The 12,389-nt window shown below is 36.4% G+C and overlaps 1 protein-coding gene across 1 annotated transcript in view; it reads left to right on the top strand.

Annotated features, from left to right (window-relative positions):
• The window catches only part of KAT6A (lysine acetyltransferase 6A), a 109,507-nt gene that overhangs the window by 79,225 nt on the left and 17,893 nt on the right, over positions 1-12,389 (top strand). Inside the window, exon 9 of the mRNA XM_060085725.1 lies at positions 3,186-3,301. Within this exon, the coding sequence (XP_059941708.1) occupies positions 3,186-3,301 (116 nt within the window). The remainder of the gene's footprint in view (positions 1-3,185; positions 3,302-12,389) is intronic.

Here is a 12,389-nt window from a genome sequence, read left to right as displayed (position 1 = left end):
TTTAATCCCTAAGGAACAGAATTATTTTTTATCATAGTTTTTATGGGAAAATGTTCAAATACCAGAAAGACATGTCCTCTCCCCACATTTCACGTTCTCATACTGATACGAAGGGTACAGTGCTACCCTCCACTCCCACCCCAAAATGTCACTTCGCACAGGGAATGGGAAAGGAAGGTCCGGCAGAGGGAGGGAGCAGGGCTCTATCTACATCAGTTGTAACTTTCGTTCTGTACCGGCTCTAGACTTGGGGGTCTCTGTGTGCAAGAGTGGTCTCTGTATTGGAAAACATATATTAGTCATTTGACAGAAGTGGAGTTTTTGCAGAAGAGTAGCAGCCTTTTCTCATAAATTGCTGGTAATAGAAGTTTCATTATCTAGAATAGGTATATTTAAAGTTACCTTTTGATTTAGCCCAATTACTAGTGCATTTAGTGCCCCCCTTACTTTCTTAGATTAAAAAGTCCATTCTGGCCCAGAATATATGTTATGTTTTAAAGATTTTGGCATATTCAAATGAGAAGGAGGGCACAGAGTGGCAGAACCTGAGTTAAAAGTTTAAAACAATGTTGTGCCCTTGATTATATTAGATATCTGCTACTTTGAAAGCTGCATGTTTAATGAAATTTTGACTGAAATTTAAAAATAAAATGATTTAGTAAAGATAACCTTGTAATTCAGATTTGACAATTTGAATTTGGCAAGGACTAGGTTAATGAGTGGTATGGATGCAGCTGTTTCTTCCTCACTGCACAGAGCCTTTGTTAATTTCCAGACCTTGGTAAAGGGAAACACACTGGCTCAGAGGCTTCTTTCCCAAGGGAGCTGGAGGTCGAGGAGCCCTGTGGCTGTGCGCATCTCACAGTGCAGGAAGGCGAGGGCTGCGAAGGCAGAGGAGGTCTGCTCTGACTCTGGTTTTACATAGACTCTCCTAGTGGCGGCGATGTGCAGACAGTTGTACTGGGGCTGAGTATCCACTGTTGCGTTGGGCATCCACCTGGAGGAGCGCTGGGCGGCGATGGGGAAGCTCTCACACAGCAGGCGGCGCCGCAGCAGGTGCACGGTCTCACTTTTCATGCTTCCTGCTTGATCCTTGGCTCAGGAAGTTAGATTTGGTTTCTGATATTGGTTATTCTGATATTTTCTATACTACTATTCTTGTTGTTTTGAGCTGTGAAGATAGGCTAAAAGATACTACTTTATGAATTAGAATACATGATTCTGGAATGTAGTTTAAAGAACAGTGTGTTTAAAACCTTTTGCAGAGTTCTATTTTGGTTTTCAGACATGAAAAAAATCTTATTTTAACCCTGTCTTGTGTTTTTCTTTTTGATTTTTGCCTTTGGAAGAGCCTCAGTACTCCTTGGTGTCATAACACAGTTTATCCAACTAATAGATGTTTGTCTTTTGTTTTGAGGTGTCTGAGGAAGAGGTGAGGTTTCACCTGGCTGTGTTCCAGCATGAAACCTGAGATAAGTCCCTTGGCCTTTTATAAAGGGAGTGGTTAGAAAGACCAGAGAGAGTTGTCAAATGAGTTGTGGTGAAAAGGCTTCTTCCTTAAATGAGTTTATATGAAAAGTGAATAAAAACCTCTGATTTTTTTTAGTTTTGTTAGAAGGGGTGTGTGTGTGTATGTGTGTGTGTGTGTGTGTTTGTCACAAGCTCCAACAAGAGACTTCAGTAATCTCTCAGTGGTTTTTAAAGCATAAAGCTGAAGGAGAATTTTGGTTGCTCGTTTGAAGAGTTATTAATACTCGTGTTTGATTAGGCTGAATTCTAGCTCCTTTTTTAAAAAAAAGTCAGTTAATGTTTATAGAATATCCATAATAAATATACATGCATATATATTATATGTTATATGCATAACACACAGGGGCATACCTTGTTTTATTGCACTTCACTTTATTGTGCTTCACAGATAGTTAGGTTTTTACAGATTGAAGGCTGTGGCAGCTCTGAGTTGAGCAAGTGTATCAGCACCACTTTTCCAGAGCATTTGTTCACTTTGTGGCTCTGTCACATTTTGGTAATTTTTGCAATATTTCAGACTTTCTCATTATTATTATATTTGTTCTCGTGATCTGTTATGGTGACTTGCTGAAGGCTCAGATAATGGTTAGCATTTTTTAGCAGTAAAGTATTTTTAATTAAGGTACGTCCATTGGTTTTTTTAGACATAATGCTATTGCAAACTTAATAGACTAGAGTGTAGTGTAAATAACTTTTATATGCACTGGGAGACCAAAAAATTCGTGTGACTTGCGATATTCACTTTGTGGCTGTGGTCTGGAGCCGAATCCACAGTATCTCCGAGGTATGCCTGTATACATGTATACATATATGAATCTTGCTATATTGGGTGCAGGGCAAATCAAATCCCCCTTGAATTTAAGGTTTTAAAACCTGATCCTTGTAGTCATTAGCAGTGGCTTATATTTGAGCTGCTGCTGTGGAAGTCCTCAACGCTTTACAAGTTATTCTTTATTTAAGATAGTGTAGTTCAGGTTATTGCAGGGATGGGGGTATAGAAATTATTTTAATTATAAACAGAAGATAGATAAAAAGGGATAAAAGTATGTGTTTAACAGAGTATTACTTTCTTTGGTTAAACCTATGAAAAGCCACTAAGAAGGGAATTTTAGGGGCAGTGTAAAATGAAGACTCTTACTTGTTTTGCCATGTTCCTTAATATCTGTTTTCACACACTGGAGGATGATTCCTTCCTGTACATGCTCACATGTTGAGTAGGTGGTTGCCGTTGCTGTCAGTTGGGACACTGTACATGTGATCTCGGCCAGTGGGCAGCAGGCACTCCTCCCCACCCCTGACTTTATATCCCCAAGTGCCGGCAGGGTCTGTTTAACAACTGAGTGATTAAGGAGTGAGTTTAGTTGAGGATATTCACAGTATTATTAAATGGGGAAACTTCAGTGTCACCAACTACATTTGGTTCTAAGAGATGTATTAGCATTTTTATTCTTCATTTGGATGCTCTATTTAAAGGATAATACAGCTTATTTCAAAACTTATTAGCTTGTTCCTGGCTTTTTAACTTTTCCTGTGGAATCCTGAGAAGGCGACACTTAGATTCAGATGGGTTTTTTCTGTTTTGTTGGTTTTGTTATCTGTCTCAGTGTATTTAATGTAGCTAACTTGTGTAATTAATGTATTTTCTCACTGCACAGAAGGTTGGAGTGACCGGTCCCCCTGACCCACAAGTCCGCTGTCCCTCTGTTATTGAGTTTGGGAAGTATGAGATCCACACCTGGTACTCTTCTCCATACCCTCAAGAATACTCAAGGTATGTCTTAAGAGACCGTTTACCTTCTGTTCTTAGATCCATAGAACTTCAGCACTAGAAGGGATCTTGGAGACACTGTGGTGCAGTTCATGTTTTTACATTTGAAAAAACTGGTTGGTTTTAAATGTCCATAAGAGCAGCATACTTTGGCAGCCACTTAATCTCAGTTGGCTGTATGTTTTCTTTGCTGTAACCTTTCCAAAAGCTGTTACTTAAGATTGGAAACCCGACACATAGTCAGAATGAAAGGGGAACATTTTTTGTTTATGAGAAATTTGCCTTCATACCTCACACTAAGAATTTTTTTTAAAGGGAGATTCTTATTTTTAACTATAAATAAAGTTTCACTGAGTAGCCTTTTATTTAAATTTTTATAATTTGACAAACTTAGTAAATAATTTGTTTTCCCAGGAGTAATTGGACAAATATTACATATAAATGGCTTGGGTTTCTAGATGTAAAAATTGGTCAGTCACCAGCTTTTTGGGGTAAGGCAGCATGCCAGATTTGTTTCATGACTCAACTCTGACATTTATAAGCTACGTAACCTTAGGAGTTACCCAGCTACTTGGTACCTCAGTTTCCTCATCCGTAAAATAGAGATAACAGTAGTTGTTACTTCATGAGGTTTCTTGTGAACATTAAATGAGTTGAAATATGTAAATCACTTCAAAATGGTGAGTGCCCAGTAATGTCAGTTATTATTACTTTTTTCTTTTAGGGTTGAAATGAAAAGAGTTAAAGTAAGATTTGGTCAAAAAATTAAATACTGGCCTACCATTTGAAGTACAGCAGTCATATTAATTCTTTCTTTAATCCATAAGCTACTATGCCTCAGTTTCCCATTTAGCAGAGTGTTGTAAGGAATAATAAATTACGGTGCTCTGTGGGTTAAACACGTATTCAGAGTACTCATTATATAACTTCTTACCTACCTAGTAACATGGTTTGTCTAAAATGTTAGCCAAAATAATTATACTGACAGTGATTTATTTAGTGCTTTATAGTATACACAGTGCTTTAATATGGGTTTCGAAGAAGCTGGGAATAGGCCAGTATAATTTGTTAAAAAACTAGAACTCAGTATTTTTTTAAACTTTTTCTTTCCATGTAACTTAATAACTTGCTTGTCTGGTTTCCAAGTCTAACAGAAATAGAAAAATAAGAATGAGAATGTTCTTACAGACCTAGACCTCAGTGACCAAAAGAAAAAGAGAGAGAGAGAGAGAAAGCAAAACTCCAGGAAACTAACATAAAGCTCATGAAACACAGCAAACTGAGACCCATTTATTGTAGGGTCAGTTAGCCCCAGACTCTGTGGTGGATCTTTAAGGCAGCATTCTGTTTATTTCATGGAAGAACAACAATCTGAGTTTGTTAAAAAGATTAAATTATATTTATATATTACTTTATGTATATATGTTAAAAGAGGGAAGGAAATTCCTCAACTACCTACAGAACACAGGTATTCAGTGCAATTTCCTCCTCAGGAGTTCTGGGTAGCCAGGATATTGTATGATCAAGAACAACAAAGTTGAGGAATTAATTCCTTCATTAAAATAAATTATTTTAATAAATAAATTATTATTTAAAGTAATAGTAATTTAAAATAAATTATTGCCATTTTTAAGTGAGCTGTCCAAATCACAAGAGTGCTTCACTTAGAAAAGAAAGCTTGTTCAACACATGTGTCACCTGTTCCAGGGATTGTAGTGCAGAGATTGGAACCACAGGCACCTTCTCTCTTCCCCTCAAGGGGAGGAGAGGAACTCCATGTACTAAGGAATGGAGATAGAGAGAAGATGAGAATGGACCCAACCATGAGGCTGTTGATTTTAAGATATTAAGCCTCATCAAAAATGTGCTTTTTGTTCTGATGAGGTTGTCACTAGAACGTGACTTCTTAATCAGCTTTGACAGGATTAGTTGTCAGTGAAAGAATGAACAAACATTGCCAGCAGAAAAATAAATAACCAAAAAAGTATAATAGGAATTGTAATAGAAAGCAGCAGTAGGGTAAGAACTGTAAAATTCATCAACTTTCTTAAGTAGAATTTTAGACATTTTCTATTCATTTCCTTATCCACCATTGTGGAGGGTTCCCTGAACTTTGCTTCAGAAAATATTCTGTAATTTAATAAGCTCTTTAGTATCTATAATTGTGATCTTTTTCTATCCATAATTTTAAGTACATTGTTAGAAAACCACATATATCTATTTAAAATGAGTTTAGGTTTGTTTCACTTCTGAGTTCTTTTAAACTTGAGTTGACTATAATGTTTAGAGATCTTATGTTTTCCAGATAATAAACCTGTATTTTTACTTTGTTAATGACTATTATTCTCTGCTAAATTACTTCAAATTATTTTCTTGTTAAATGTTTTAAACACTTAAAAAAAATTCCAAATCCTAAAGCATGCAAAATAGGACAATTGGAACAAAAACAAAAACGATCACAGGAGGAAAAATCTTTTGGGAAGTGGGATTATGCATTGTCTCCCATAATATTCAGATATTTGTGTGTGTAGTGTATGTTAAGTAATCTTGCATCCATGACTTAAAAAAAAAAACAAAGCAAAATGAAACAACAGCAATGAAGCAATAATGCTGCTTCATTTGGAGCAGTATGATTAAGTCTCAGATGTTGAAAAATAGAAACCAGAGTTTTAACCCTAGGTTTCTCCAACAGGGCCATGTTATGCACACACATGATAGACAGGTCCATAGAGGGCCCTGCTCTACCTTTAACAACATGACACTGATGGGCTAGAGGCAAGAGGAACTGTGATCATGGGATAACCTCTACTCCTGAGCTGCTTAGAGCCTAGCTTCTTAATGACCTCTTTGCTGCAAGATCATATTAAGATCCTAAGAAGGCAGATTCCCACATTATTGAGTAGCTTAAGAACCTTGCTCTACCTTTTGATCCTGTTCCTGACTTGATTTGATGCGTAGATTATGTACAGCCCCAGTTACTAAAGAACAGCATCCTTGAAGTCCTTGCATGACCATTAAATGATGATGTAAAATGGGTGAAAGGAGAATAAAAATATTCATAGTATTAGTTATAAATAATAGCAGCTATGGTTACCATTCACTGAGCTTGCTACTGGACTGAACATCTCTGGAATAATTCTGTGAGGTGGATATTGCTTTCTTCGTTTTACAGCCTAGGGCCCAGCAAACATATTCAAGACCATACAGTTTATAAGTGGCAGAACCAGGATTTAATCCCACTCTTCTCTTACCATATAGCCATAACCTTTAACCTCTGTGCTTCACTACTCCATATAGCATTGATATCTAGATTGATCTTAGATGACTTGTGCCGTAGTCTTTGACTTAAGTAGTAGTTGATACAATTTGTATTAAAATTTTACTACAAGTTGACCTGTTATAAAAGTCACACAAACTGCTACTATCTTGGGCAATGTTCAAAAGCCAAGAAGGTATTGTAGGAATTTCTAGGAAGAATATTTGCATCATCCTAGATGTAAGGGAAACAATAAGCTGCAGCCCAGTCCTGACTTCATAGACTGTGGTGTCCATGTAATGGGTGACTTGAAAATAAATGTCAAGTATGGGGGCTATACCCCATGATGCAGCTAATCACAGTGACCATACACCAACTTGATAGTCAAGGCCGAGGTGCTCTCAGGAAGAAGATGACAGAAAGCAGCACCCAGCAGTATTCTTTAGGGCAGGGAGTATTCATAATCTTAATAACTGCATTTCATTTCATGTGATCTAGTGTTTTTCCTATATGATAATATCTTTTCAATGAGAGAACTGCATCTGTTTGTACTATTACTAGAAGAAATATTTTGGGTTTTTCCTGGAGTTTTATTGGATGATTCCCTTTAGACTAACAGTGTCATCCCAGTAGGCTTGGTTTTAATAAAGTAAGAGGCTTTTAAAATACAAAGGATCATAAGAGACTATGACAAACAACTGTGCCAATCAAATGGACAACCTAGAAAAAATGGAAAAATTCCTAGAAATTTACACTCTCCCAAGGCTGAAGCAGGAAGAAATAGAAGATATGAACAAACCAATTCCCAGTAATGAAATTGAATCAGTAATAAAACAACTCCCAATAAACAAAACCCCAAGACCAGATGGCTTAATAGATGAATTCTACCAAACATTTAGTGAAGAGTTAACACCTGTCCTTCTCAAACTACTCCAAAAAACTGCAGAGGAAAGAATGGTTCTGAACTCATTCTATGAGGCCAGCATCACCCTGATACCAAAACCAGATAAAAATACCACAAGAAAAGAAAATTACAGGCCAATATCACTGATGAACATAGATACAAAAATCCTCAACAAAATACTAGCAAACCAAATACAACAATACATTAAAATGATCATAAACAATGATTGTAAGCAATAATGAAGTGAGATTTATCCCAGGGATTCAGAGATTTTTCAGTATCTGCAAATCAGTTGGTGTGATATATACCACATTAGCAAATTGAAGAAGAAAAACGATATAATCATCTCAGATGCAGAAAAAGCTTCTGACAAAATTCAACATCCATTTATGATAAAAACTCTCCAGAAAGTGGGCATAGAAGGAACATACCTCAACATAATAAAGGCCATATATGATAAGCCCACAGCTAATTTCATACTCAGTTATGGAAAGCCAAAGCATTTCCTCTCAGATCACAAGACAAGGGTGCCCACTCACCACTTTTATTCAACAGAGTGTTGGAAGTCCAAGCTGCAGCAGTCAGACAAGCAAAAGAAATAAAAGGAATCCCAATTGGAAAGGAAGAATTAAAACTGTCACTGTTTGCAGATAACATGATACTATACATAGAAAATCCTAAAGATGCCACAAAAAACTTCTAGAGCTCATCAATGAATTTGGTAAAGTTGCAGGATACAAAATTAATATACAGAAATTTGTTGCCTTTCTGTACACTAACAGTGAACTATCAGAAAGAGAAATTAAGGAAACAATCCCATTTACAGTCGCATCGAAAAGAATAAAATACCTAGGAATAAACCTACCTAAGGAGGTAAAAGACATGTACTCAGAAAACTATTAAGACATTGATGAAAGCAATTGAAGATGACACAAACAAATGGAAAGATATATACTGTGTTCATGGATTAGAAGAATTATTATTGTTAAAAATGACCATATTACGCCAGGCAATCTACCGATTCAGTGCAGTCCCTATCAAATTATGAACGGCATTCTTCATAGAACTGGAACAAAAATTTTAAAATTTGTGTAGAAACACAAAAGATCCTGAATAGCTAAAACAATCTTGAGAAAGTAAAACAGAGCTGGAGGCATCACGCTCCCTGACTTCAGACTATACTACAAAGCTACAGTAATCAAAACAGTATGGTACTGGCACAAAAACAGACACACAGATCAGTGGAACAGGATAGAAAGCCCAGAAATAAACCCACACACTTACGGTCAGTTAATCTATGACAAAGCAAGAATGTACAATGGGGAAAAGACAGTCTCTTCAGTAAATGATTGTGGGATGACTGGACAGCTACATGCAACAGAATGAAACTAGACAAATTTTCTTAAGCCAGGTACAAAAATAAACTCAAAATGGTTTAAAGACCTAAAGATAAGACCTGAAACTGTAAAACTTCCAGAGGAAAATATAGGTGGAACACTCTTTGACATAAATCACAGCAGTTTTGGGGGGGGATCTGTCTCCTAAAGCGAAGCAAAAGCAAAAATAAACAGATGAAACCTAATTAAACTTAAAAGCTTTTGCCCAGCAAAGGAAACCACTGACAAAATGAAAAGACAACCTACTGAATGGGAGAAAATACTTGCAAATGATATGACCAATAAGAGGTTAATATCCAAAATATATAAACAGCTCATACAACTCAACATCAAACAAACAAAAAACCCCCCAAAACCAAGCTGACTAAAAAATGGGCAGAAGACCTGAATAGGTATTTTTCCAAAGAAGACATGCAGATGGCCAACAGGCATGTGAAAAGATGCTTAACATTGTTAATCATTAGAGAAATGCAAATTAAAACCACAATGAGATATTACCTCATGCCTGCCAGAATGGCTATCGTCAAAAAATCTACAAATAACAAATGTTGGCGAGGATGTGGAGGATAGAGAACCATTGTACACTGTTGGTGGGAATTTAAATTGGTGCAGTTACTGTGCAGAACAGTATGGAGGTTCCTCAAAAAACTAAAAAGAGAACTACCATATGATCCAACAATTCCACTTCTGGGTATATATCCACAGAAAACAAAAACATTAAAGCGAAAAGATATATGCACCTCAATGTTCATAGCAGCATTGTTTACAATAGCGAAGACATAGAAGCAGCCTAAGTGTCCATCAACAAATGAATGGATAAAGAAGATGTTATGTATATATAACATTTTTTATGTATGTATGTGTGTGTGTATATGTATATATGTACATATAACAAAGGAATACCACTCAGCCATAAAAAAGAACGAAATGCCATTTGCAGCAACATGGATGGACTTGGAGGGTATTATGCTTAGTAAATAAGTCAGTCAAAGAAAAATACTATATGATATCACATATATGTGGAATCTAAAAAATAAACTAGTGGATGTAACAAAAAAGAAATAGACACACAGACACAGGGAACAAACTAGTGGTTACCAGTGGGGAGAGGGAAGGGGGAGGGGCAAGATAGTGGTGCAGATGAAGAGGTGCAAACTACTATGTATAAAATAAATAAGCTAATGACATATTTTATAGCACAGGGAACATAGCCAATATTTTAATAATAACTATAAATGGAGTATAACTTTTTTTTTTTTTTTTTTTTTTTTCTTTTTGCGGTATGCGGGCCTCTCACTGTTGTGGCCTCTCCCGTTGCAGAGCACAGGCTCCGGACGCGCAGGCCCAGCGGCCATGGCTCACGGGCCCAGCCGCTCCGCGGCATATGGGATCCTCCCAGACCGGGGCACGAACCCGTATCCCCTGCATCGGCAGGCGGACTCTCAACCACTGCGCCACCAGGGAGGCCCAGGAGTATAACTTTTAAAAATTGTGAATCACAATGTTGTACACCTGGGACTTATTGTACACCAACCATACCTCAATAAAAAAAAGAAAAATAAGTAGGAGGCTTTAAGAATGTTTTCAGCAGGAACTGATTTAGAATAAACTAGATCATATTATGCTTGCTTCTGTTTTATTAGTTTTCATGTAATAAGGCCCAGTGAAGTTTTTAAAAAAATAATCAGTAAAATGCCATACATCTTGCTATTCCAAGTAAACAGCTTGAAGTTGGCATTTGTCATTATTGTAACCTGGAAAAGTCACTGGTTCTTTCTCTCTTCCCTTCCCCTCCCTCCTCTCCCCCCTTCCTTTCCCCCTCCCCTCTCTTCTCTTCCCTCCCTCCCTCCATCTCTCTGTCTCTTACTTTCTTATTTCAAAAAGCTCAGAATTTTGTTTAGGTTTTTTAGATTCACATTTGTTGGAAATATTTATTTGTAATATTTAGCTGTCACACTGAACCTACACTCAAGGATTCTTTATCTTCATGTTGCAACAAGTTAAAATTGGTCATTGAGAATTTATTTATTTATTTTATTAAAGCATAGTTGATTTACAATATTGTATTAGTTTCAGGTGTACAACAAAGTGATTCTGTTATATATATTTATATATATTATAAATAATTTGATATATATTAGATTATTTTCCATTATATCAATAGGTTATTACAAGATAATGAATATAGTTCCCTGTGCTACAGAGTAGATTCTTGTTGCTTATCTATTTTATGTATAGTTTATATCTCTTAATCCCATATTCCTAATTTATCCCTTCCACCCTCCCTTTCCCCTTCGGTAACCATAAGTTTGTTTTCTGTGTTTGTGAATCTGTTTCTGTTTTGTATGTAGATTCATTTGTATTCATTTTTAGACTCCACATATAAGTGATACCATAATGTATTTGTCTTTCCCTGTCTGACTTCACTTAGTATGATATTCTCTAGGTCCATGCATGTTGCTGCAGATGACAATAGTTCGTTCTTCTTCATGGCTGAGTAATATTCTGTTGCATGTATATGGGTGTATATGTATATGTACCACATCTTCTGGTGATGTGCACTTGGGTTGCTTGCATGTCTGGGCTATTGTAAATAGTGCTGCTATGAACATTGAGGTTCATGTATCTTTTCAAAGAGCTTTTGTCTTCTCTAGATATAGCTCATTGAGAATTTAGAACAAGTAAAGAATAGGTAAGTAGGAGAGTAGTTGCAGGGAGGAGGATGCCATTAGGTACATTTATAGGGAGAACCTCATTCTTCCACCTTCCTTTGAAGAAGAAATTGTTCAAAATCCAAGATATTCAGGAAGACAGGCTGGCAGTTGTGGGTCAGCTTTGAGACTCAGTTAATACATTTAGTGCCCACATTAGATGATGAAGTATTCAACTGGGGCCATTTCATTTTGAGGTTTTTTCAGTTCTGGTGGGAAAGAAGGAAAAAGCTGTTTATCCTGCTGTCATTCCTTCTCTGAGTAGTTTGAGGCAACATGCAAGGGAAGTAAGCAGAGTGGCCTAGGAAGCCTTTCTTTTCTGTGCTCTTGGCTTCTGCTTTTATTTGTAATGTCATTCATTATTTGTTTCACTCAGTACTTTATTTTGGAATGGCTTATTTTTGTACTAATGATATAATTTCGGGTTGTTTGAGTTTGACTAATATTAGATATTATTTTTGTGTTACATATTGTAGACATTTAGAAATATTATATACCACAGCAGTTCCATGGAAGCTTTTAGTGTGCTGAATGGCAGTTTTAAAAATAAGATGTGGGATTGTAGAGAAGGAATTAATACACATTGTGAATCCCCAAGGGAGAAGAAAAAATTAATCACATGCCTTTTCCCACTTTACTTGAGCATGAAACACTTAAGTGTATACAGAACTAGTGTTCCATAATACACCTGGGAAAGGCTTTAGTTGAATGTTAGATGTTTTCAGATAAATATGCTTCAAAAGCTGCTTCTAAAGTAGAACTTGAAAAAATAGTTATGGTCTTCACACGTTAACAAAGCAAACATTTTTGTACATTAATCTAC

The sequence above is a fragment of the Mesoplodon densirostris genome, chromosome 20, assembly GCF_025265405.1.
Source record: "Mesoplodon densirostris isolate mMesDen1 chromosome 20, mMesDen1 primary haplotype, whole genome shotgun sequence".
In the NCBI taxonomy this organism is placed as follows: domain Eukaryota; kingdom Metazoa; phylum Chordata; class Mammalia; order Artiodactyla; family Ziphiidae; genus Mesoplodon; species Mesoplodon densirostris.
This window is presented reverse-complemented; position numbering and strand designations above follow the sequence as displayed.